At 42.0% G+C, this 26,022-nt stretch overlaps 1 protein-coding gene across 2 annotated transcripts in view; it reads right to left on the reverse strand.

Annotated features, from left to right (window-relative positions):
• The window catches only part of LOC135217984 (E3 ubiquitin-protein ligase RNF123-like), a 245,262-nt gene that overhangs the window by 129,490 nt on the left and 89,750 nt on the right, over window positions 1–26,022 (reverse strand). For both annotated transcript variants that reach the window (XM_064254111.1, XM_064254112.1), the window contains exons 11-13: window positions 20,173–20,327; window positions 9,365–9,501; window positions 7,998–8,249 (exon numbers count right to left, since the gene is read on the reverse strand). In XM_064254111.1, the coding sequence (XP_064110181.1) occupies window positions 7,998–8,249; window positions 9,365–9,501; window positions 20,173–20,327 (544 nt within the window). The remainder of the gene's footprint in view (window positions 1–7,997; window positions 8,250–9,364; window positions 9,502–20,172; window positions 20,328–26,022) is intronic.

Raw genomic sequence — 26,022 nt, forward strand, 5'->3', positions numbered from 1 at the left:
TAGGTTTTATGTGTCTAGTCAAGGTCTTAAAGTGGTCCATGGTAAGGTGTCGGCTATTTGTAACTTTCTGGTGCCTATTACCGTAAGGGGGATACAGCACTTTTGCGCTGTAGTGGGTATTACTATCGTAAGTTTATATGTAACTCGTCAATCACAGCAGCTCCTTTAACAGATCTTACGAAAAAGGGAGTAGATTTATTATGGTCTGAAAAGCATCAACAGGCGTTCGATATCTTAAAATTGGAATTATGCAGCTCACCTATCTTAAAATTCCCTGATTTAAATAAGGAATTTTTTGTATTGTAACAGTCGCCTCAGACCAAGGGGAAAGAGGGGTACAAGGGTTAAGAGGGGGTACTACTTCAGCAATATGATAAACAGTTCTTTCCTATAGCTTTTTATTCACGTAAACTAAAGCCCTCTAAAAGTAAATATGCAGTAATAGGCGAGGAAGGGCTAGGTATCGTTAACTCACTAGTACATTTTAAGTTAATCTACGGCTATCCTGTTAAGGTCCTTACTGACCATAAGTCCCTTACCGAGTTTTTCAAAGCACTTTTGCACTGTAGTGGGTATTACTATAGTAAGTTTATATGTAACTCGTCAATCACAGCAGCTCCTTTAACAGATCTTACGAAAAAGGGTGTAGATTTATTATGGTCTGAAAAGCATCAATAGGCGTTCGATATCTTAAAATTGGAATTATGCAGCTCACCTATCTTAAAATTCCCTGATTTAAATAAGGAATTTTTTTATTGTAACAGTCGCCTCAGACCAAGGGGTAAGAGGGGTACAAGGGTTAAGAGGGGTACTACTTCAGCAATATGATAAACAGTTCTTTCCTATAGATTTTTATTCACGTAAACTAAAGCCCTCTAAAAGTAAATATGCAGTAATAGGCGAGAAAGGGCTAGGTATCGTTAACTCACTAGTACATTTTAAGTTCATAATCTACGGCTATCCTGTTAAGGTCCTTACTGACCATAAGTCCCTTACTGAGTTTTTCAAAGGCTTTAATCACAGTCCTGTAAGGAACCATTAGTTGGACTAAAAGGTATAGAAACATCCGTGCCTATTGTTAGGACCGTATCTGAACAAGAAAATTCCTTAACCCAAGAGATCGTGAACATTGAAGACCTGGGTTGGAGCACTGAACTGTTACAAACTGAACAAAGCAAGGGTCAGCAGCTAAGCAAAACAATAAATGCTTCGAACGGAAATCTTAAAGCAAAAGTATATTTAAAGTATGTGTAGCAGAATTATGTAATCAAAGGTAATATTATATGTAGGTCCGAGGAACACAGCAGGTGACTAACGACCAGGTAGTTGCACCAATCTTTTTATACCAATTGTCCTAAACTGGTTGCATTCCAATCCATTACATGGTCATCCAGGGTTCTCTATTATGTCACAGAAAGCCAAATCCCTATTTTACTGGCCTACAATGCTTACAGATATAAAAATCACATAACTAATTGTCACATGTGTCATGAAAACAAGGGACACACTAAGACACCTGTCAGTTTAGGGGCCTATCCCGAGCCAAATCAACCCTTTGAAAGAATTCACGTAGATTGATTAACAGGGTTTTAAGAGTCTGACAGAGGAAATAAACACCTCTTAGTGTTAATAGTTGCCTTGGCACGTTATATACAATTAATAGTACTAAAAAACAAACACCGCAATTGAGTGCGCTAGGAATATTTATGAGTGCTACATCAGTAAACACGGAATTCAACACATGATAATCTCTGACGCGGGTGGTGTAAATCAATAATAATTCCCTTAACTCGTTGTGTGAATTCCTTGCATTAAGAAAATCAATACAGTGGTACCTCGAGATACGAAAGGCTCAACTTACGAAAAACTCGTGATACGAAAGCTGACACGAAAAATTTTACTGCTCTACATACGAAAAGTTTTCAAGATACGAAAGGTTTCTGAAAGTCCAAGATTCGCCCGATAACAATTTTGAAACTCTCGCCACGCGCCGCCATCTTAGATCTATTAGACTCGCCACCATCCTCCTGCTCTCCCATTGGTTCCTGATGCTAGCCAAGCCATGAGATCCTTCTCTCCTATTGGACAGCATCCCTCCCATCATGCATCTTACGTGGTGGCGTGCCTTCGCTCGGCCACTTCGCACCCGAAGCTTTATCGTACGCATGCAGCATTCGTTCGATCCAACGATTTCGTTTAGTATCGTAAATTCGTTAGTGATTTCGTTGTGCTACTTTATCGTGTTGTGAGAACCTAATTAGTATACGAACTGCATACGTAACTTAATTACGTACAGTATATATAGTCATGGGTCCCAAGAAAGTTGCTGAAGTTCACAGAAAGAAGAGAATGCTTTCTGTGGAGACAAAGATGGAGATAATAAAAAAGTATGAAGCTGGCTTGCAGTTGAGTGTGATCGCTAAGGAATACGGCTGAAATCCGTCGACGATAGGCACCATCCTTAAGCAGAAGGAAGCCATCAAAGCAGCTACACCTTCCAAGGGCGTCACTATTTTGTCCAACAAGAGGAGCCATGTGCATAATGAAATGGAAAGGCTGCTTCTTGTATGGATCGAGGACAAAGAAATCGATGGCGATACGATAACCGAGACGGCAATCTGCCAGAAGGCCAGCGCTATTTTCGGCAATTTGATTGCCCAAGCCAAAGACGACGGCGGAGAGGGGACATCAACAGCAACCCCAGAGTTCAAGGCTTCTCATGGGTGGTTCGAAAAATTCCGTAAATGGACTGGCATCCATTCGGTGGTGAAGAAATTGAAATTACGTAAAGTATAAAAAAGTAAAAAGAAATGTAAAAATAAAAAAAAAGACAAAAAAATTTTTTTTTTTTTTTTGTAAAGTTATGTGTTAAAGTTTTGTTAATGTGTTTTGTAAAGTTTAGTTTGTTTTTCTGACATTTTTTTTGTGTTCGTAAAGTTAAGTGTACGTATCTGCCGTTTGTCCTCCTCCTCCTCTGCCGCCACTTTCGGAGATAGCCTCACTCGAAAGGTAAGCTTCCACATTTTACGTTACAGTAATAATATTTCTTGTACACTAATATGATATTGTTATTGTACAATAAAGTTTTGTACATACTTACCTGGCAGATATATACTTAGCTATAGACTCCGTCGTCCCCGACAGAAATTCGAATTTCGCGGCACACGCTACAGGTAGGTCAGGTAATCTACCGCCCTGCCGCTGGGTGGCAGGAATAGGAACTATTCCCGTTTTCTAATCAGATTTTCTCTTCCACTTGTCTCCTGAGGGGAGGCTGGGTGGGCCATTTAATTGTATATATCTGCCGGGTAAGTATGTACAAAACTTTATTGTACAATAACAATATCCTTTTTGTACATTCAACTTCCCTGTCAGATATATACTTACCTGATTGGCACCCTTGGTGGTGGGTAAGAGACAGCTATTTACTGAATAGACAGGTAAACAACATACGTTGTAGGTAATAAATAAAACCTTGGTTCATACTTGTTTAGGCGGAAGACTTCATAGCTACTGCTTAGGAGTCTGCTTTCCCTCAAGAGCCTCAGCGAGGATGTGACCTAGGGCTAAGAGTTCTTGTGGGTCTGTCGATGGGGTCTTATCCACTTACTCGACAGAGCCTGATGGCATTTGTCAATGGGGTCTTATCCACTTACATGACAACACACCTTGCCTAATGGCATAATTAAGGAGCACAACACCGATCCCGATCACCTGATCCTAACACGAGGGTTAGTACTTAAACTGAAAAGAGTTATCCCCAAACTCCTTTCAAACAACCCTAAAGAACTCGACGTTAAATAAAATTTAACTGACTAGTTAAGGATCAGTATCGGCTCCCTATCCCAGCAACGTATCCGCAGACACGTATAAACCAAGAGAGAAGGATCTCTCGTAGGTTATCTTGACATCCTTCGGGTAATGGGAAGTCAACACAGAGTTGCATCTCCCGTATGTGACAGCTAATATGTCCTTTATTGACATATTCTTATGGAAAGAACAAGAATTCGCAAAAGCTCGCACTTCATGCGCTTTTAATTCTCAGCTGTTTGAAGGAATCATCAAGGCACTTATCAAGTGCTTTGGAGATCACACTTGTCTCAAAGAAGGCCAGGGCGTTCTTTGATATGGATCTCTTCTGGATGAAGCCTGGCGCCTGGCTGGCGCCTTGCGCCTGGCTGGAGAATCACTCTTGGCCCTAAAATTTTCAGCAGTGGCAGCTGGTACTGTGGTGGTTCCCGAAGAACAGACTGACGGTTCTCCTTAGAAACTTTTGAATAGAACTATTCCTTTGACTATCTCCCTTTGCATGACCCTTCTACCTGCATGACTCGCTCACACTCCCCACCATACTTTTTTCCGGACCGGGCTAGATGCTTGTTGTTGATCCCGCTGCCGGATTAGGTTATAAGATTGCACATATGTATATAATTATTATTGCTATTAAGTATTGGTATAGAAATAGTATAATACTTTGATTGGTCTGTATGACATATAATCGTGACCAATGAGTTAACCCTTAAACGCCGACTGGACGTATTTTACGTCAACATTTTTTGTCTCTCGGGTGCCGACTGGACGTATTTTACGTCGACATACAAAAGTTTTTTTAAAAATTCGCGGAAAAATACTTTTAGGCCTACCAGCCAAAAACTCTTGAATCACGCGCCTTGGGGGATGCTGGGAGTTCACGGATCAAGGTGTTGTTTTGTTTACAATCGTTATGCAGGCGCGCAAGCGTGAATTTCTTTCTTGCCGCACTGAAAAGTATCTGTGACACATCTCGGAAATTATTTTGTCACTTTGACATAATTTTTTTACCATTTTAAATTAGCCGTTACATGGAGTATTATATATGAAAATGTGCGCATTTTTATGTAGAATACAACAAAAAAATACTCATGATTGAGATATTTTCATATAAATAACGATAAGTGCCAAAATTTCAACCTTTGGTGAACTTTGACTCTACCGAAATGGTCGAAAAATGCAATTGTAAGCTAAAACTCTTATATTTTAGTAATATTCAATCATTTAACTTAATTTTGCAACTAATTGGAGAAGTCTCTAGCACAATATTTCGATTTATGGTGAATTTATGAAAAAACTTTTTCCTTACGTCCGCGCGGTAACTCTTCCGAAAATAATCATACATGCGATTGTGGTAATGTTTGCACCATTTTAAATTAGCCGTTACATAAAGTTTTATATAAAAAAATGTGCGCAATTTCATACACAATACAACTAAAAAAACCCATGGTTGTAGCTTTTTTAAATTTTGAAATATTTTCATATAAAAAATGATAAGTGACAAATTTTCAACCTTTGGTCAATTTTGACTCTACCGAAATGGTCGAAAAACGCAATTGTAAGCTAAAACGCTTATATTCTAGTAATATTCAAGCATTTACCTTCATTTTGCTACAAATTGGAAGTCTCTAGCACAATATTTTGATTTATGGTGAATTTATGAAAAAAATAACATTTTCTTTACGTCCGCGCGGTAACTCTTCCGAAAAAATCATACGTGCGATTGTGGTAATGTTTGCACCATTTTAAATTAGCCGTTACATAAAGTTTTATATATGAAAATGTGCGCAATTTCATGAATAATACAACAAAAAATAGTTGAAGGTTGTAGCTTTTCTCATTTTCGAAATATTTGCATATAAATCACGATAAATAGAAAAAAAACCACGTTCGGTCAAATTTGACTCTACCGAAATGGTCAAAAACCGCAATTGTAAGATAAAACTCTTACAGTCTAGTAATATTCAGTCATTTATCTTCATCGTGAAACAAATTCGAAGTCTCTAGCACAATATTTAAATTTATGGTGAATTTAAAAAAAAACTTTCCTTCCCTCCGCACGCGGATTCTCCACCACAAATCTCCAAAATGCGTAAGTCCCATTCTCGGAATATTTGCTCCGTTTCATATTAGGCATTTCATAGAGTTTTATATATGAAAATGTGCGCAATTTCATGTAGAATAAAACGAAAAATATTTGAAAGTTGTAGCTTTTCTTATTTTCGAAATAATTGCATATAAAAAAATATATATAAAAAAAATTCGACATTCGGTCAACTTTAACTCGTCAGATATGGTTGAAAACTGCAATTTTAAGCTAATACCCTTACAGTATAGTAATATTCAATCATTTGTCTTCATTTTGAAAGAAATTGGAAGTCTCTAGGACAATATTTAGATTTATGGTGAATTTTTGAAAAAAATGTGTTTACGTCCGCGCGTTACGAATTCATGCATTATTTTGTGATAATATTTTCTCTGTGTTGCTTTTATCGTTTTACAATTTGTTATATACCAAAATGATCGCAATTTAGTGTACATTACAACGAAAAAAAAAGTAACTTGTTACCTTTAACCGTTTTGCGCACAGCGCGATTTGAATACAATTATATATGAAATTTCGTTTTTGCGCTATCATATATCGCATTATTTATATATGATAATGATAATTTTTTTCATTTCTGATGGTTGCATACTAAACTTCAGGCAATGACAAAAAAAGGAGCCAAAAATGAACTCTTAATCTTCAAAACTAAGCGCGCTATGATTTTTTGAAAAAAATATTTTTTCCGCTTCCACGCTCACTCTGAAACATCTCCGGCACACGGGAGACATTTTTTTTTTTACCGCTTCGGCGTTTAAGGGTTAATAATATGTACAATTTCAGTATTGTACAAGTTAATACTGTTATGGGTTAAGGGTATATTAAGAAATTGTTTCTTACAAATATTGAGTTGGTAGTTTAAGTTATAATGTTAAGGTTAAATAGTAAACTATTCATAACTCTTTATTCTGAATATCATTAACCTGTTTTTACATATAATTTTATACTAAAAACTTGTATAGCATTCTCTGGTATATTTTCATCGGCCGACACAGGTCGACACCAGAAAAAGGATTTTGACATAGGAAAAATCTATTTCTGGGGGAAGACCTGTAACTCATTTTTCTAGTATAAATAAACTCTATAATATACCAGAGAAAAAGCTAACATAGTTATGCTGAGGTTACCACCCCCAGCGCGATCACCCAAAGGGTGTCGGTATAGTATAGGGGCGTTGTGTTACCACAAACCACAGGACTTCTGCCATTTAGAAGATTCCCTTCAAAATCCCTCTCTTTGGTGGGAGCCGCTACAACGAAATCCCACCACCCGTCCTCACTCGCCACTACTACTACTACCCACGCACCATCTTCATTCCTGATTAGTTCTATAAACTTGGATTAGTCAGGGTGGGAAGAGAATGTTAATAGGGTTAGGGTTCATCGGGCGACACAGGTCTTCCCCCAGAAATAGATTTTTCCTATGTCAAAATCCTTTTAGTATGGCCCAAGTGTAAGCAATACTCACTTGGTAGGACTAAGAGTATTACACAAAATACAATTATCCCTATCTTAACCACATCATGGGCAAACCAGACAGAATGCCAATAATTCTATTCCTAGAATCAGGCCCCCTGGAATCCATGGTTCAGCTCCACAGAATAGTTTCACCTGGAAAACCAGGTCCGAAAATAGTTGCATGGATCTACCACATTTCCCACTATTTAGCTTTGGATTTAACTTCAATCCAAGTTATGATATGTTTTCTTATTCATTAGATATTGAAAATTTTGACAAAAGTGGAAAAATCCACAGATATTAACCCAAAATATATAATGTCACATGGAGATTCTTGGGTTTGAACCTGAGAAGAAATTCCTGAGGTTCGAAAGCCCCTCACCACGTCATGGTGGTCCCATAATGAGGGGGTTCATTTATCTAATTTCTTCCTTTGCAGACTGTGTGGCTTATCTTTACATAAAATATTAATAAAACTATTTATGCCTACTATACAGTGGCAGTATACATTTCTATACTAATCAGTTATCTTACAATGTCTATTTCACCGTATAATGTTGGGAAAATTCATAATCATCTTGACTGCATCAAATAATAGATTTATGGTAATACAACTGAGCACTCACCTTAGAAGTGTCGATGTCTGAGCGTGGTAAACATTTTAATATCTCTTTATTAAGTGTTTTTTGCAAATGGGATTCCAAACCCCCTAAACGATGAGTATCAAAATAATTGAGAGAGCCATCATAAAACAATCTGGGTGGGATGACGACATCAGCCTTACCATTTTCTAAAACCCACAACTCGTGGAATATGCTTAAGAGACGATGGAAAAGGCAGAGAATAACTGGGTGAGGAGTAAATCCTGCAGGAGGCACCTAAAAATAAAAAGAGATCCTCAGTTACCATTCCTTTACCAAGGCACCTAAAAATAAAAAGAGAGATCCTCAGTTACCTTTCCTTTACCAACATAATTCTCCATTTATGAAGAACAATCTCCATTCCAAATGAGGACAAATGACACCCTTTTTTTCGTGCAATAAATCTTCCAGTGCAATACTTTATGAGGCTTTCTTTTCAACTTTCACCCATACCTTAATAGTTGCTAGTAATCATAAATCCTACTGTTTTCTCTTGTTGATAATATTCTATCTTACAAACTAGTTCACATCTGGCATTCTTCTATTTAAGACCTATAAAAATGATGCTACATTTTACCAAGGTGAATGGCATCTCCCAATTAATGAGTATTCACTAATTTCCTCCCGGTCTTCTGGTAACTGGTTTAATGACTAACACCAGTTTTTGTGACATCAGTAACCTTGCTTATTTGGATACTGTATTAAATCTAGATCATTTATGTATAAAATGAACATATGAACCAGCATAAAACCTTCAAGAACACCAACCAGACGGTATCCAACTGTTACTTTCTGTTACTTATACAGGCAGCCCTGTTTATTGGGAGAGCGGGGGGACACGTTCACGGTGGGATGCTGATAACCGAAAACCACCATTAACTGAAACTCTGTGATTTATGATTTATGCCGCTTATGGCGCCGATATGGCACCAATAACCAGTTAATGGCACCTCTGTTAGGTTTTTTATTGTGCCATAACTTATCATTGGTGCCTTATGGTGCTGATAACCAGAACTCGGCACATTATGGAGCCATATATCACCAATTTTATGGCGCTAGACAAGCCCCATAAAACAGGATTGCCATTAACAGAGTCCGCCAATAACCAGACAGTGCCTGTACATCATAAATATTTATACTCTCATTACTTTTGATTTAAATCTCATATGTGGCAACCTGTCAAAAGCTTCCAAAAACCCAGATCAAGTATGATATAATTCTCCTTCTATCAGATATATAATAAACATGTTGTTCATGAAATCGACAAGGTTGGTCAAACATGATTTTCCATTTCTATATCCACAATGTCTTTCTGGAATTGCACAGTTTAGAGAGAGAGAGAATGTACTTACCCTTGATCCTGGAGCATGTTCCTTAAGGAAAGTTCTGAATTTTGCTAAGAAGAGGGCCCTGCTGCTATCCTGGTACATGGGAGTATCCTTGGCATTCAATAACAACCGCAGAATGTCTATTTGAATTTTTTCAACCTCTGTACAAAATCAGAAATAGGGAGGTTACAACCACACATTTGTTATGGGAAAAAATTACATTTAAAAACAACATTTAACAGAATTTCATTTAAAAAATGTCAAAGTAACACTGCCTTACAAGAGGACTAGTCATATTAAAGAAACTTGGTTATTAAATTCTGAGATTACAGTCGACCCTAGATAAGACAGACTAATAGATGTCCGTCTTAGCCGATTGTCCAGTTTTACTGGCAATACCTATACATATGTACAAATACCTATAAATATACTGTATTTTGTTAGTTTTATAAAAAGTATGAATGAAAACACCAATGTAGAAATGTTTGAGTTAAACCTAATAGTGAAAGATGATAATGAAGAAAAAAACATGATAAAAATGATAGAACTCAGCAGCATAGTAGATGCCTAGGCCAAGATATGAATGCATAATTGGGTAGTCAAACATCACTACTGCAATAAAAACTTTGTTTTCCTTTATCATGTTCTTTTCATTTTAGTTATTTGTTCAATATAGTTTATTATTATTTATAATAATATACTGTCAAATGAATGTGAGATCACTAAGACCATTAATAATAAAAAAGTGGGACAATTAAGACCATATGTTCACCAACAGATTTTGTTTGCAACAAAAACATTCTGTAAAACGCAAAAATATACATGAACAAAATCATTGTACGTAATTCAACTTGTGAATTTTAACGATAAGACTACTGAATACATTTCATCATGGAGAGGGTTGTCATCAGCAGTTTGCGGCCGTATTTTGTGATCGCAATGTCTATAAATAGCACTGAAGTAGAGAGCTGTCACTGGCTGAAAGATCATCATGGCAACCAGCCAACCAATCAGGTTTTATCTGTATTCTGTCTATAAGTGCAAGTTTTTAATACAATATGTAGCTTTTAACATCACATAAAACCAAAAATCAGTGACTTTCGGTGCTTATCTGCGCTGATAACCAGATTTTTTTGCTGATAACTGGTTAATGGGGCCTCCATTTAGTATAAATCAGTGCCAATACTCTATTATTGGCACCGATAATCAGAAATCTGCATTTTGCAGCAATAGACAACATCACAAAACCGGATCGCCAATAACCAGGGACTACTTTCAGAGTGAATTCCTTCCTTCAAAATTCTTGAAATATAAAAGATGATCAAAATGATGATAGAATTAGACTGCATAGGAACTGGCAATTTATCTCTGTCTCTCTCACTGTTCAGTAACTTGACTTTTGTCTTCATAAAGTTTACCTTTGTCATATCTTTCTTTCCTAAAAACATTCAAAGCATCATACTGTAGCTAATACAGTCCAGTCCCGAAATATGTGCGATCGGATTGTGCGATTCCCTTTTTATGCGGTCGCTAGTTCTCAAAAATGATATTGTTATGTTACAATAAAGTTTCATACATACTTACCTGGCAGATATATACATAGCTAAGACTCCGTCGTCCCCGACAGAAATTCAAATTTCGCGCCACTCGCTACAGGTAGGTCAGGTGATCTACCGGCCTGCCCTGGGCGGCAGGACTAGGAACCATCCCCGTTTTCTATCATATTTTCTCTCTTCCACCTGTCTCCTGCGGGGAGGCTGGGTGGGCCTTTAATTGTATATATCTGCTCCAGGTAAGTATGTATGAAACTTTATTGTAACATAACAATATCATTTTCATACAATCAACTTACCTGTCAGATATATACATAGCTGATTGGCACCCTTCGGTGGAGGGTAAGAGACAGCTACTATATGGAATAGACAGGTAAACAACATATGTTGTAGGTATAAATAAAACCTTGGTTCCTACCTGATAGGTGGTAGACTTCGTGGGTGTTTGCCCAGTAGTCTGCATCACCTCAAGAAACTTTAGCGAGATATATGATCTATGGCCAAGAGTTCTTGTGGGTCTGCCGATGGGTCTTATCCGCTTACTCGGCAGAGCCTAAAAGGACTTTGTCAATGGGTGCTGATCCACTTATATGACAATACACCTTATGAAGGAGCACACAACCAATCCCGACCACCTGATCCTAACCATATGTTAGAACTAAGGATTGTTACGAGTTATCCCCGAACTCGTCACAACAACCGTAACTCAAAAACCACTACGCACACATACATAATTTCCAAAAAAAAATTATACCCAACTAATTGGATATGACAAGAATTCTCTTACTGAACAACATAGACGGCCCGCCCGTGCGAGCCTAAGTCCTCCATTGTTCGAAGAGACTCTCGACCATATCCAAAAAGAAGAACAGTATATACATTTAAGATTGGTGTCGGCTCCCGTACCAGAATCGTATCTGCCGATACGATAGGACCTAGAGAAAAACACTTCTCATACGTCACACGTACGTCTTTCAAGTAATGAGATGCAAATACTGAGTTGCATCTCCAGTATGTCGTATCAATGATGTTTTTAAGCGACATATTCTTATAAAACGAGAGAGACGTCGCAACCGCTCTACTTCATGAGCTTTTACTCTCAGTAGTTGTAACTGTTCGTCAGGACAGACCTTATGAGCGTCCGTAATGACGTTTCTTACAAAGAACGCCAGAGCATTCTTGGACATCAGTCTTGTGGGGTCTTTTACCGCGCACCAAAGACCTTGTCTAGAGCCTCCCAACTGACGCTTTCTCTGAAGGTAGAACTTCAGAGCTCTAACAGGGCATAGAGACCTCTCTGCTTCTCTGCCTACGAGACTCGACATTCCTTTGACTTCGAATGACTTAGGCCAGGGATTCGTGGGATTCTCGTTTTTCGCTAAAAAACAGGTCTTAAACGAGCAAATAGCCGAGTCTCCCTTGAATCCTACTTTATCCTGCAGAGCTTGTAATTCACTAATTCTTTTTGCCGTAGCTAAAGATAAAAGGAATAGGCATTTTCTAGTTATGTCTCTAAACGATGCCAGATGAGGAGGTTCGAATCTATCCGATGACAGATATTTGAGGACTACGTCCAGGTTCCAGTTCGGAGGTACTGGTTCCTTAGACTTTGAAGTCTCAAAAGATCTTATGAGATCGTGGAGATCTTTGTTATTTGCCAGATCTAATCCTCTGTTCCTGAATACAGCCGAGAGCATACTTCTGTATCCCTTTATTGTGGATACGGCTAGATGAGATTTTACTCTCAGGAATAGCAAGAAATCAGCAATTTCCGCTATAGAGGTAGAGGAGGAGGACAACTTCTTGGCTCTACACCACCTTCTAAATACCTCCCACTTCGACTGGTATACTTTCGTAGTGGAGGTTCTGCGTGCTCTCGCGATCGCGCTTGCCACTTCGCGAGAAAAGCCTCTCTCTCTGACAAGTCTTTCGATAGTCGAAAGGCAGTCAGAGCGAGAGCGGGGAGGTTTGATGGTACCTCTTGAAGTTGTGGTTGTCTGAGAAGATCCGTCCTTCTTGGTAGGGATCTTGGAAAGTCTACGATCCACTCTACCACCTCCGTGAACCATTCCTGGGCCGGCCAAAAGGGGGCTATTAACGTCATCCTCGTCTCCTTTGACGCCACAAACTTTTTCATTACTAACCCCAGGATTTTGAATGGGGGAAAAGCATAAACGTCTACTCGAGACCAGTTTAGTCAGGAAGGCGTCTACCACATAATTGCTCTTGGATCTTCCACGACCGAGCAAAACACTGGGAGCCTTTTGAAATGAATGTTGCGAAGAGTCCACATGAGGAGTTCCCCACAGAGACCAGAGATCGAGACACACTTCCTCGTGTAGAGTCCATTCTGTATGAAGGACCTGGTTCCTCCTGCTGAGCCTGTCCGCCCTCACATTCCTTACTCCCTGTACGAACCTTGTCAGCAGGGAGATGTTCCTGTGAGACGTCCAAAGTAATAGGTCTCTCGTCAGCTCGTAAAGGAACGAGGAGTGCGTCCCTCCCTGTTTCCGAATGTAGGCAAGTGCGGTGGTGTTGTCCACGTTTACTTGCACTACCTTGTTTGACACCAGAGGTTCTAGGCTCTTCAAGGCCAGATGTACGGCGAAGAGCTCTTTGCAGTTTATGTGCCAGGACACCTGTGCTGGTTCCCAGGTGCCTGACACTTCCTCTGAGCCTAATGTCGCTCCCCAACCTGTCTCCGACGCGTCGGAGAACAACACTAGGTCTGGGTTCTGTGTTCTTAGAGAGATCCCTTTGTTCTCTTCCAGAGGTAGCAACCACCACTGTAGGTGTGACTTTATCTCCACTGGAATGGGAAAAACGTCCGACAGTTGTCCGGTTTTCCAGCTCCAAGACCTCTTGAGGAAGAATTGAAGTGGACGTATATGAAGTCTTCCTAGAGGGAAGAATTGTTCTAGCGAGGAAAGCGTCCCCAGAAGGCTCAACCATTCCCTCGCCGACGTTTGTTGCTTCTCTAATAAGAGAGAGATTATCCGCAAACCTTTTGCGGTTCTCTCTTGCGAAGGAAAAACTCGAAAACCCCGAGAATCCATCCGAATCCCCAGATAGACTAGGTCTTGTCTGGGGGTCAGCTGAGACTTCTCGAGGTTCACAAGCAATCCCAACGCTTTGATCAAATCCAGAGTTAACTTTAGGTCCTCCAAGCACTGTCTCTCCGATCTGGCCCTGATGAGCCAGTCGTCTAGATACATAGAGACATTCACTCCTTTGAGGTGAAGAAATCTCGCCACATTCTTCATCAGGCTTGTGAAGACCTGAGGAGCTGTGGACAGGCCGAAACACAAGGCTCTGAACTGAAAGATCTTCCCCCCGTCATGAAACGGAGGTACTTCTTCGATGAAGGGTGGATCGGGACGTGAAAGTAGGCGTCCTGGAGATCTAGAGACACCATCCAATCTCCTTGTCGTAATGACGCTAGGACTGAAGCAGAAGTCTCCATGGAGAATTTCTCCTTCTGAACAAATTTGTTCAGAGAGCTGACGTCCAGTACTGGTCTCCAGCCTCCCGAGGCTTTCGCCACTAGAAAAAGGCGATTGTAAAACCCCGGGGAGTTTTGATCCAGTACTAGTTCTATCGCTCTCTTGTCCCACATTTGTTCCACCATCGATCGAAGAGTATCCCTCAGCACAGGGTCCTTGTACTTGGCTGATAGTTCCCTTGGTATTGACGTTAGGGGAGGAGTGTTCAGGAAAGGGATACGATATCCCTTCCTTATGATAGTCAATGAAGACGCGTCTGCGTCTATCAGTGTCCAGGCCTCCACGAATCCCAGGAGCCTGGCACCTACTGGTGCTTGGAGGAGGAGATGTTTCATTTTCCTTTTTAAAGGGACGAAAGGCAGACCTACCTCTCTTCTCCGGAGCCTTCCTTCTTGCGGGAGGTCTGGAGGTCGGACCACCTCGAAAGGGCTGCATTGATGTACTAGGTCCTTTCTTGTCAGAAACAGAAACAGGTTTCTTCTTCCTAGCTGACTGCGTCAGAAGATCCTGAGTCGCCTTCTCAGTTAAAGAGTGAGCGACGTCCTTCACTAACTGAGAAGGAACAAAAAGTCAGAAAGAGGCGAATACAGTAGAGCTGCCCTCTGAGCATGCGAGACTGCCTTTGTTAAGAAGGCGCCATACACCGTCCTTTTCTTTAAAAGACCTGCTCCAAATAATGAAGAGATTTCAAAAGATCCATCCTGTACCGCTTTGTCAATGCAAGACAAAATGCATAACAGGGCTTCAGGTTCGATTCCTTCCGAATCATGGGCTTTCTTGGACATCACCCCAAGGGACCAATCTAAGAAGTTGAAGACTTCCAATACATGAAAGAGTCCCTTGAGGAGATGATCCAATTCTGAAATACCCCACGTAATTCGTGCTGAATTGAGACTTTGTCGACGTGAAGCGTCAACTAAAGTCGAAAAATCTGTCTCTGTTGTAGAAGGGAGAGCGATATACCCATATTCTCTCCCGTCTTATACCATATGCCTCTTTTCCCAGCTAATCTTGCTGGAGGCATGCAAAAGACTGTCCTGACTAAGTCTTTCTTAGACTTCATCCATGAGTCTAAGGCGTGTAATGCCCTCTTCATCGAGATGGTGGGTTTCATTTTTAGAAAAGACGAAGGCTTCTTCGTCTTAGCACTGGAAAAGAGCGAGCGCGGAGAAGGAGGAGCAGCAGGAGTCAACTCGTCTCCATACTCCTCAAGAAGCAGGGTAGTCAAAACCTTATAGTTGGACAGACCCTCTCTTCCATGATAATCATCCTCCGAGTTTTCCTCCAACTCGGGATCTATCTGAGTCTCCGTTCTCCTTTCTGAACTTTCCTCTTCTGGAGGAGACAAAACTCCTAATAGGAGAGGGGCTAAGGGAATGATACTCCTTCCTCTTTCCCGCTCTAAAAGACTTGGAAGGCGTCACAAGCTCCGGCTTCTCTTGAACTTTAGAAGACGCCTTGTATGACGCTTCCCGTTCTCCGAGCGTCCTGGCTGACGTCTCTTGCTGACGTCTTGATGACGCTTCGCGCCTAGAAGACGCTCCGCTCTCTAAAGGCGTCCTACTTGGCGTCATAATATTGGACGGAACGTCACGTCTAAGATCCGCTTTCAATGACGCTTCACTTCTGAAAGACGTCTTGCGTTTCTCTGGCTTTACGAAACTCTCGTAAGCCCCCGTTCTAGCTCTCGAACTCGAAGCTTCTGCAAGACGTTTAGCAGTGTCACGTCTGTCTGACGCTTCTCTTTGAGCAGGTGAGAGAGGACGAGACTTCTTAATTGGAAGCGTCACGTCCTTCCGACGGGGCGCTAAAACTCCCACAAGAGATGACAGTTGTTCCTGAACTGCCATAATTATCTTTCTTGACGCTTCTCCCACGTCTAGTGCATGACGCCTTTCGTCATCACTCGGGGAAGAAGAATGAAGGGGTAACTTTCCTCGAAAGCGTCAGGTGACGCTGACGCCACCTTCGCTTTCTTAATAGCAGACGGAGCGTCATCTGAGAAGCGCTCTGGGCTCGAATCTATGTCAGGCTTCATATGACGCTTCAGCGGTCTCGACAAGTTCGACTCCTTCCACCCTCGTTTAGGTGAGGGAGAGGACGAGAAACACTCGCGAAAGACGCTTTTTCTATAGCGCCCTTGAGCCGCTTGCCATGAAGCAGAGCTAGCTGAAGGGACGTCTGACCGTTGGGGATTCCCCACGACCTCCTTAAGGCTTTCGACTTTCCTTCTCCTCTGGGCATGGGAGCTTGGAAGAGGTCTAGGCCTGGGAGCGTCGCAGGGACGATCAAACGCCCCCTCCACAACACTGGGAGAACTCACTTCACTGAAATGCTCACTATCACTAGCCTTACCTTTCGAGTCAGCCATCTTGGACTTCATGTCTCTAATAGTAGCTTTCAGATTGGCGATTTCCGATGCCGAATCCGAAAAAGCACTCTGAGAATGAGATATATAGGGTGGGAGAATCTACAATCAGTAGGATTAGAATTATCCGTGAAAGGCTCAATAGGCCTTGAACTCACACCTTTCAGCCGTCTAACTCTATCCCTCTCTAACTTCTTCAAATAAGAAGTCAAAGTCTTCCACTCTTCTGCTTCAATCCCTCGCATTCCTTACAAGTATTAATAGCAGAACACTGAACCCCCCTACATTTACGGCATACAGTGTGAGGATCAACCGAAGCTTTCGGTATCCTCACCCTGCAGCCTACATTCACACACATTCTCACACTCACATTAGAATCAGACATACTGAGAAAAATCCAAAAGAGTTATTCCAAAAACAGTCCACAGTAGCGAATGCCAAAACACGATCCAAATACGTCACCAAAAAGCCGAAAAACGTTGATCAAGGTTGAAAAATGAATCTAAGTCAGGAGGTAATAACAACAATGTTGATACCACCGGCGACAGAGAAAATATGATAGAAAACGGGGATGGTTCCTAGTCCTGCCGCCCAGGGCAGGCCGGTAGATCACCTGACCTACCTGTAGCGAGTGGCGCGAAATTTGAATTTCTGTCGGGGACGACGGAGTCTTAGCTATGTATATATCTGACAGGTAAGTTGATTGTATGAAAATAGATTTTCTATATCTACGAAGCCGTTCAAAGTCTGCGAGTCATGCACAGCAAACGTATCAAATCTATTTTCTTTTCAAGTATTTTAAGTGGGGGGGGGGGGGTGTGTTTGCTGGTATCTGAGAGAAGGGGTGGGGGGAATGCAAGAACAAGACTTCCTGCTCAGCCATTATTTAAGACAGAAAGCTCCGCTTCACGCATCTGTGACGTCATACCGCAGTGTGTATGAATGATCGGTATCATCATCATCGCCATACGTATTATTCAGATCTGCAAAGTGTATTCTGAATGATTGGTATCATTATCATCGCCATACGTATTATTCAGATCTGCAAAGTGTATTCTGAATGATCGGTATCACCATCATCGCCATAGGTGTTATTCAGATCTGGAAGTGTATTCTGAAGGCATCTGCTCAGCCATTAGCTGAGACGGAAGGCTCAGCTGCATTTGTGATGTCATAGCAGTGTATGAATGATCGGTATCATCATCACCACCATATGTATTATTCAGATCTGCAAAGTGTATTCTGATCATCTGAATCATGTATGCCTCTCCCTAGAAGTCGAAGAGGAAGACCTATTTTCTAATAACCAAAAAGCTTGTCCTTAAGTTAAAGGTGAAGTAAAGAGCAACTTCCATTTTGGCAGCATGAAGTAAGAATTTTTTCTTTTTTAGGTTAACTTGTTTCGACTAACTTTAGGCATTTGATCATTATTTTTTTCTATTGTTGAAATATATTTTGATGAAAAAGATTAGTATAAATGATTAACAAGAAGCAGATGTGTTAGAGAGAGAGAGAGAGAGAGAGAGAGAGAGAGAGAGAGAGATCATTCAATCTAAACTTTTCAAGAAACTGTCCTTTTATGTTGAATTTTGAATTTTTATCATTTGTAATTTCATATCAAATTTTGAATTTTCTTCAGTTCTTGTTTATCTTTGAATAAACTTAGATGGAAACGATTACAAAGTGAATGTGACGGGCAAAGAAACTGAGATAGGTGCTCATAACCAAGTTTGTTAGGCCTAATGGGAGTGAAGACACGCATGATCCGCCAGTCCTCAAAACTTCAAATTGTTCACAAAGCCTTCCTTCTGCAGAACTCTTCACGGAGGATGAGATAGAGGAGTTTGAAGGTTTTTGGCAGAGGATAGGTAGAAGAAATTACACCCATGAGGTTTTTTAAATGAAATTACTGTGTTGTACAGTACACTTGCACCCAATGGTGGCAGTGTTTACATGTGGGAGTTTTCATCATCCTGGGTGTAATTTTAAACTTTTTCAAGTTACTAAAACCTTTTTATTGTTTTATTTATCCATAAGAACAATTTCATATTAGAAAAAATTACAGTGTAGTACATAGAAAATATTGAAAATGGGTAGTATAAAAAAAGTTTGACTAGGTAAGTTGCCATTTGCCTTGGCCCTAATGGAATTATTCCCATAAGGTACGTTTATCGAAATCTGCTCTTTTCCAGTTCTGCGTGGCCGTGGATCGACCAAATTCTCGCATAATTGGGGACTGTACTGTAGTCAGGAAGCAGATAGGTAAAACTGTTAGCTACCAAACTTCCTACCCTTACTGAGAATGGTGTGTTGTAATAACTGTATGTATTGTGCACAAGTTAAATCAGTTACAAGTTAAAAGCATTTTAGTTTAGTACCGTATAAATGTAGAAGTGTGCATAAAAAATAAGAATATAAATGAAACATTTACCTTTGGAAAATAAAAGGGACAAGCGGAAGAACTAATTTTTTAAAATCGTGGATGAACATACATATTTTAATTTAATTGTCTGACCCTCTCTGGTGTCTGTCTGATTACGGGGGATGCGTACCAGACCACCAGAGAATAGTTAGAACCCACGAATAGTTGGAACCCCTATAAAAATGCTTAAAAACTTCTATTTTGTTAGTTAAAACTCAAGAAAAACTCACTAAAAATTTTTATACCTTTTTTTTTTAATAGTTTTATCACAAAAAGTACATTTCATGATGAAATTGATAAAAAAAAAAAAAAAAAAAAAAAAAAATAAAAAAAAAAAAAAAAAAAAAAAAAAAAAAAAAAAAGATTTTGAGGATATTTCTCATAGAAAAATACTGCAAATAATGCGTGGAAATGTTCCTGAGAGAAATCCGCGAATGTGTGAGTCCGCAAATACGGGGGTCCACTGTAATGGGATCTGGTTTAACGAGGGTAAACTACATCTGCTAAACAAGCTTCTAATACCCTAATTGGAAACAATCAACATATTTTCCTTAAAAGTTGATAACTTCCAACATAACATATTTCCTACGGAGATTAAACTTTTGCAATGGAAGTAAGTGTTATCTTCATTTACCAAAAAAAAAAAAAAAAAAAAATTCTTTGATCACACATTTCTTCAAAAAAACTATTTTAAAAAATCCAAATGAAAAAATGTGATAAACAAGGTATTAGACCAATTTATCTTTATGAAATTCTTCTTCTGTATATGTTGATAATAGTATCAACAATTATTTCTTATGTAAATAGATGAAGCAACACTTATAATCTCCAAGATTCAGTCTATGCACACACACAAAAAAAAATACAAGACTGATTTTAATAAAAGTAGTTTACCTCTGTACGTTACAGTAAATGATATCACTGAGCTGTAAGCAATATCAAGAGAGTAAAATAAATAAGTGTATGGAATAACCATTAATACTTACCTTCAACTGCTGAGCGTACAACATTACAAGCTCTATCATATGCTTGCTTGTCACCTTCTGTAAGAGTTCCATCTTTTGAACTCCACCAAACAGTAGGCACGACCTTGTTAAGACCTTCATCATCCACTATTTTCACATTAACAAAACTGGGGAATCTGAAGACATAAAAAAAGGATGAAATGAGTTAAGGTTTACTTGAAAAATAATTCTTTAAATACAGTTAACTCACTATGACTATTATCTTCAGGACTTACATAAGAGAACTTTTAAATAAGAAAAACTCTGAAAGCACTATTTCATTTGGATATGCTGCTAGAACAGAGATAAGTTAGCATAATACTACCAATAAAAAAAAAGGACATATTGTATTGTCAATCAATATAGTGTACTCGCGAATTTCAAGTATTCTAGCTACCGACGGATATAAACTATAGCTATGTAACTACTTGGTAAGTATACATAGAATCTTATTTTATTATAAAAATTTTTTCTGGGCTCAGCTCGTGTCGGCCTATGAAAGGATCCTTAATATCATTCTTTCTAGGTAAAATTAACCTAAAATTACCAGAGAAAAACAAAATTAAGAAAATGTCAGTAAAACTGACTCGCTCACTCTTAAAAAGAAGTGTCGGTATGGCAAAAGGGGCGAGTGGGAACACTACCACGAGACATTCACCAATTAGACCTTCCAATCAGAATCCCCACAAGAGAGAGCTGATACCAACGGGCGATGCGGCCGCTACTACTACTATTAGAGGACGCCACGGACAGCAGCGCCCCTAGCGGTCATCCTTAATTTTTAGCGCCAGCGTTCAGACGCATTCTCTTTGTGCTTGTGCTATTTACGAGGAATTTTATCACCATTCACCATGGAACGTTCTGCCATCGCAACAGCTAAGTTAAGTGCCTCATAAGTAATGTTTTACTGTATTTTTGTCTTCCGGGAACCAGTATTTTCCTTCTAATAGGTCATATACGGTTTCCCGGTTGTCTCGTGGCGGCGCCATGCTGCCTCGTTAAGAATTCCCGGTCCTCCATACTGGGACGTTCTTATACTTATGGGCTTAGTTAATCTTACGTTCATCGTTTTTTACATCGAGTTTTAGCTAGGTTAGCCCCTTTACCATTTCTCTTAGTTTGGTATTTAGGGCTATTCTATGTTCCAGCCCAGCATCCCGCTCTTGCTCTTCATCGGCTATCGCTGGCTCCGAGTAGGCTTCTGTTCCTCGGAACAGTTTGCCTCCTCCTGGGCTTCTTTTTCTTCTACTAAAAGTGTCTTTTCCATCTTTACGATGTAAATTTATTCTATTTAGGGTGTTAGGCTAGCCTAGGTGCATGTCCCATGTATTGGTACAGCCTGGTTCACGTGGCCTTCCCACGGTTGTGTTGCTCGCGGCTTAGGCCACTTGCGGTCACGTGTTCCATTGCACCTTCCCCTTCCCCTTCCCTCCCTACCAGGTATAGGGAGGCGCTGGGGGACCCCTTGGTTGTCATGACAGCCTCAGTTGCCTTCCTCCCTCTCTCTCTGAGGTGGCCAGGGGTTCCTCCCAGCGGGGGTATAGGGCGACCACTCATAGGGTACCGGGTCTCGAGCGGGTAGTTGTTGAGACGGGGAGGAGTAGGCCACCCCCCCCCCCTCTCTCTCTCCCGCCGTGTTACGCCGAGACCCTCCCCCCCCCTTCCCCAGTTGCTCAGCCACCTTCCCTTTCTATAACGAACGGAGCCTTCCGTCGCAGCCGGGGCACCTTTGGTTATAGATTACTGGCTCCGCCAGCGGGTGGGGTGGTCACTACTAGTGGTCGGTTGCTTGCCTACTATATCCTTACATCTCTCCCCCCGCTACCGGAAGGGAGCTTGCTTCTTACCCGGGCACTCTTCTAGTAGACGGGTGGAGAAAGGTTTGATATTATTGTTATTTTTAAGGATATACCCTAATTTTACGATGATTTGTTTTAATTTTATTATTCATATGTTTACCATCCCCGCCATTATCCGTCGTGGTTCCTTTACCACCACACCTGGTTGGATTCTATCTCTTGTCTCCGCCGCCAGCGGAGCAATAGCCTAGGACCAACCTTTTTCTACCACACGTATTATGGCGGGGCTCTGGTTTAATCTAACTTTCTCGCTCCGGCACCAGCGGAGCAACTGTTAGGCTGTAAGTGTTCTCCTGATACTTATGTATCTTTCCACTTACAGGCTACCAACTGTCAGGTCCTGGGATGCAACGCGACGTTGTACGACCCCTGCGGCCACGATGAGTGCAGGTCTCACGCTCCATGTGCCACGCCGTACAACGATATGATCGTCTGGCACCCGGAAGCCTGCGCCATCTGCTACGACCTAGTCAGTCAGCTGGTGGAGGGGGTAAGTCGATTATAGGCTTCTTTATCATTTTACTAACAACTCTTAGACATAAGTTTGTTGTTAACCCCGTTCCGCCATTAGAAGCTCACCTCACCTTTTCTTTCAGGCTGCTGGTGTGAGGGAGGTCGCCCTTGCTACCCTGAAAGCGTGGGTGGGCGGCTTCGGGAAGAACGCCGCCAAAGGCCAGCCTTACATCCTAGACAAGAAGCTGGCCGTCCAGATCTTCCCCGCGGGCAAGTCAACAGGGTATGTTGACCCCTTGTCCGCAGCCCCTCTCATAGCCTCCATCTAGCAAGAAATGCAGCAATCTTTCGGGTCGTAGCCACACAGGAGTCGGTCCCGGACGTCGCTACCCTGGACCTCAACATTGAGCCTATGGCGGTAGGGGCAGAGGATTTGTTGGTTGAGGTAGGTGTGTCGGGCGCCCAAGGTCTTTCCTTGGGCGCTCCTGGATCTTCTCCTGTCCCTTCTTCAGCGCTTCTTTCCAAGGCTTTGTGGGATCTGAGATCCCTACCCGCTCTCCCGCTCTCTCTGTACCCCCAAAGGTGAAGGGACATAGAGAACCGAAGACCCTAATTAAGACGACTTCTAAGAAGTCATCTTCGTCTTCTTCGGCTAAGAAGTCTTCGACTTCTTACGCTGACACGGTGAAGGCCAAGCCGAGCTCTTCTTACTCGAAGAGCTCTAGAAGCAAGGCTTCTAGGAGAAGGCTCGCGCTCCCGCCGCCGAGCCAATGCCTTCTCCAGCCTCCACCGCATCCACTCCGGTAACGCCGGTGGGAGGAGCGGGACCCAGCACCTTTGATCCCACTGCTTTCTCAGCAGTGGTGATGCAACAGGTGGGCGAGATGGTCGGCTCTCAAGTCTCCGCCCTGGGGACGAAATTTGAGCAGATGTTCGCACAACTGTCGAGCACTCTGTCTCAATCGGGCCAGTCCATCCAAGATCTCTCTAACAGAGTTAGAGAGAATGAGGACCGAGTAGCTGGGCTCTCTCAGGTCCCCCTTCCAGTCTCCCCAGTGCCAAGTGCTGGTATTTTCCAGCTTCCGCCATACGATTCTCTGCCAGCTTTCTCTATGGAGAACCCATGGAGAGTAGCCGCTTACGCTCCATTTAAGGATGGTATGATCTCTATCCCGGAGTGTGGAACTCGAAGGGTTGAGGACTTCGAGTTTTATCCTCCGGGTTTGACGCAGCCTTTCATCGGCTATGCTAGGCTGACCGTAGCGGCTCTTACTAGGGAAGACAAGATCTCTAGGGAGGATGTTCTCTACAGTAGGGATCATGCCCAACGGGAATGGGTTCACTGCCTTGAGGACTGGGAGTGCACAAACACCAAGCTCCAGGCCTATAAGAGTCCTTTCACTATTTTTGCGACGGAAGAGGCTTCTCTTCCGTTCGCTACAAAAATAGTAGAGAGAACTCTTCAGGCAGTCCTCAAGGATGAGCCCATGCCACAGCTAAGGGAGGCGGAGTCTACTTCTCCGCTCTTCCCAGCTTTTGGAGAATTGTGGGAGAACTTGCCAGCCACGTTCACGCTTGGTAAGCTCAAACCGGACTGCGCCATGGACCAGTTCGGCGAGAAGCTCCCAAGGCTGCCTGATTCCTTGATTCAGGCGGAGTTCGACGCGCGAACTAGGTTTGGCAGGTCCCTCAATTCACTGATCATAACGGAGATGGCTGCTCTCTCGTATGGTACAGAACCTCTGTTTAAGATCTTGGCCAAATCCCAGCTTCAGACGGTTCAGACGGATGCTTTCGACTTCTTCCAAGCTAGGAGGAATTGCCGAAAGCACGTTCTGCAGGAGTGCACTATTAGGCACGAGCCTAATAGACTCCTGGCTTCTAGCATGTGGGGAGCGGATCTCTTCCCAGAGTCCGCTGTAAATGAAGTACACCACGAGGCTGCTAGGCTCAACCAGAGCCTTAGAGCTAGGTGGGGTATTTCATCCAAGAGGAAGCAAGAATCCGTCCCCACTGCTGGTAAGAAACCAAAGAAGTCTGGTAAAAGGTTCCAGCCTTACCAGAAACACCAGCAACAGCAGCAATTTGTTCAGGCCGTCCCGGTTACCCAACAGGGACAACCTGCTAGTTCTAAACAGAACCAGCCCATCCTCCTGCTGTCTCCTCAATCACAACCTTCGACCTCCTACGCACTCTCGCCGGCCTTCAACCCTACGTATGAAGGTCAGGGCTACCCTCCCTTTAACAGGCAATGGAGAGGTAGGGCGAGAGGCTACTTTCGCCAGCGTGGCGCAGGAAGGGCGACAAGGAGCAAGCAGTTCAGAGGAGGGCGTGGTGGTCAACCCGCCCATCAACAATGAGGCTCCCCAGGTAGGAGGGAGGCTGTTCCTCTTCCGTCACAGGTGGGGGTTCAGCAATTGGGCACAGAGCATAGTGTCCAAAGGATTGGGTTGGAGTTGGATCAAAGATCCTCCTCCAATCAAATCATTCCGCCAAATACCATCAAAGGAATTGACAGATTACGCGGAGGAACTCCTTCAGAAAGGAGCTATTGCGAGAGTCAAGCATCTAAAATTTCAAGGTCGCTTATTCAGCGTGCCAAAGAAAGGCTCAACAAAAAGAAGGGTAATCTTAGACTTGTCAAAGCTAAACTCTTTCATTCGTTGCGACAAGTTCAAGATGCTTACCCTCTCGCAAGTAAGGACCTTACTTCCGCGTGGAGCCGTCACATGCTCCATCGATCTTACAGACGCATACTATCATATCCCTATAGCCAGACACTTCCGCCCATTCCTAGGATTCAGGCTAGGAAATCAGACATTCTCATTCAAAGTGATGCCCTTCGGTCTGAATGTAGCCCCCAGGGTATTCACGAAAATAGCAGAAGTGGTTGTGCAGCAATTGAGAACTCAGGGAATCATGGTAGCAGCATACCTCGACGATTGGTTGATCTGGGCACCAACTGTCGAGGAATGTCTCAAAGCCACCAAAAAGGTAGTTCACTTTCTGGAACATCTGGGGTTCCAGATAAACAAAACGAAATCCAGACTTACCCCGGAGTCTCGTTTTCAGTGGCTGGGAATCCAATGGGATTTGTCTTCCCACAATCTGTCAATTCCAGTGGCCAAACGGAAGGAAATAGCAAAATCTGTCAGGCAATTTCTCAAATGCAAACAAACATCAAGGAGAAACCAGGAAAGAATCCTAGGGTCCCTTCAGTTTGCTTCGGTAACAGATATCCTCCTGAAAGCAAGGCTAAAAGATATAAATCGAGTTTGGCGATCGAGAGCAAACGCCAAATCTCGAGACAAGTTGTCAGTAATTCCACAGATCCTTCGCAATCAACTCCGTCCATGGTCAAAAGTAAAGAACTTAGCCAAGCGGGTACCCCTTCAATATCCCCTTCCAGTGTTAACCATTCACACGGATGCCTCCCTGTCCGGGTGGGGGGATATTCTCAGTTCAAACAGGTTCAGGGGACTTGGTCAGTTCAATTTCGCCAGCTCCACATAAAACGTTC

Source organism: Macrobrachium nipponense, chromosome 9 (assembly GCF_015104395.2).
Source record: "Macrobrachium nipponense isolate FS-2020 chromosome 9, ASM1510439v2, whole genome shotgun sequence".
NCBI lineage: Eukaryota > Metazoa > Arthropoda > Malacostraca > Decapoda > Palaemonidae > Macrobrachium > Macrobrachium nipponense.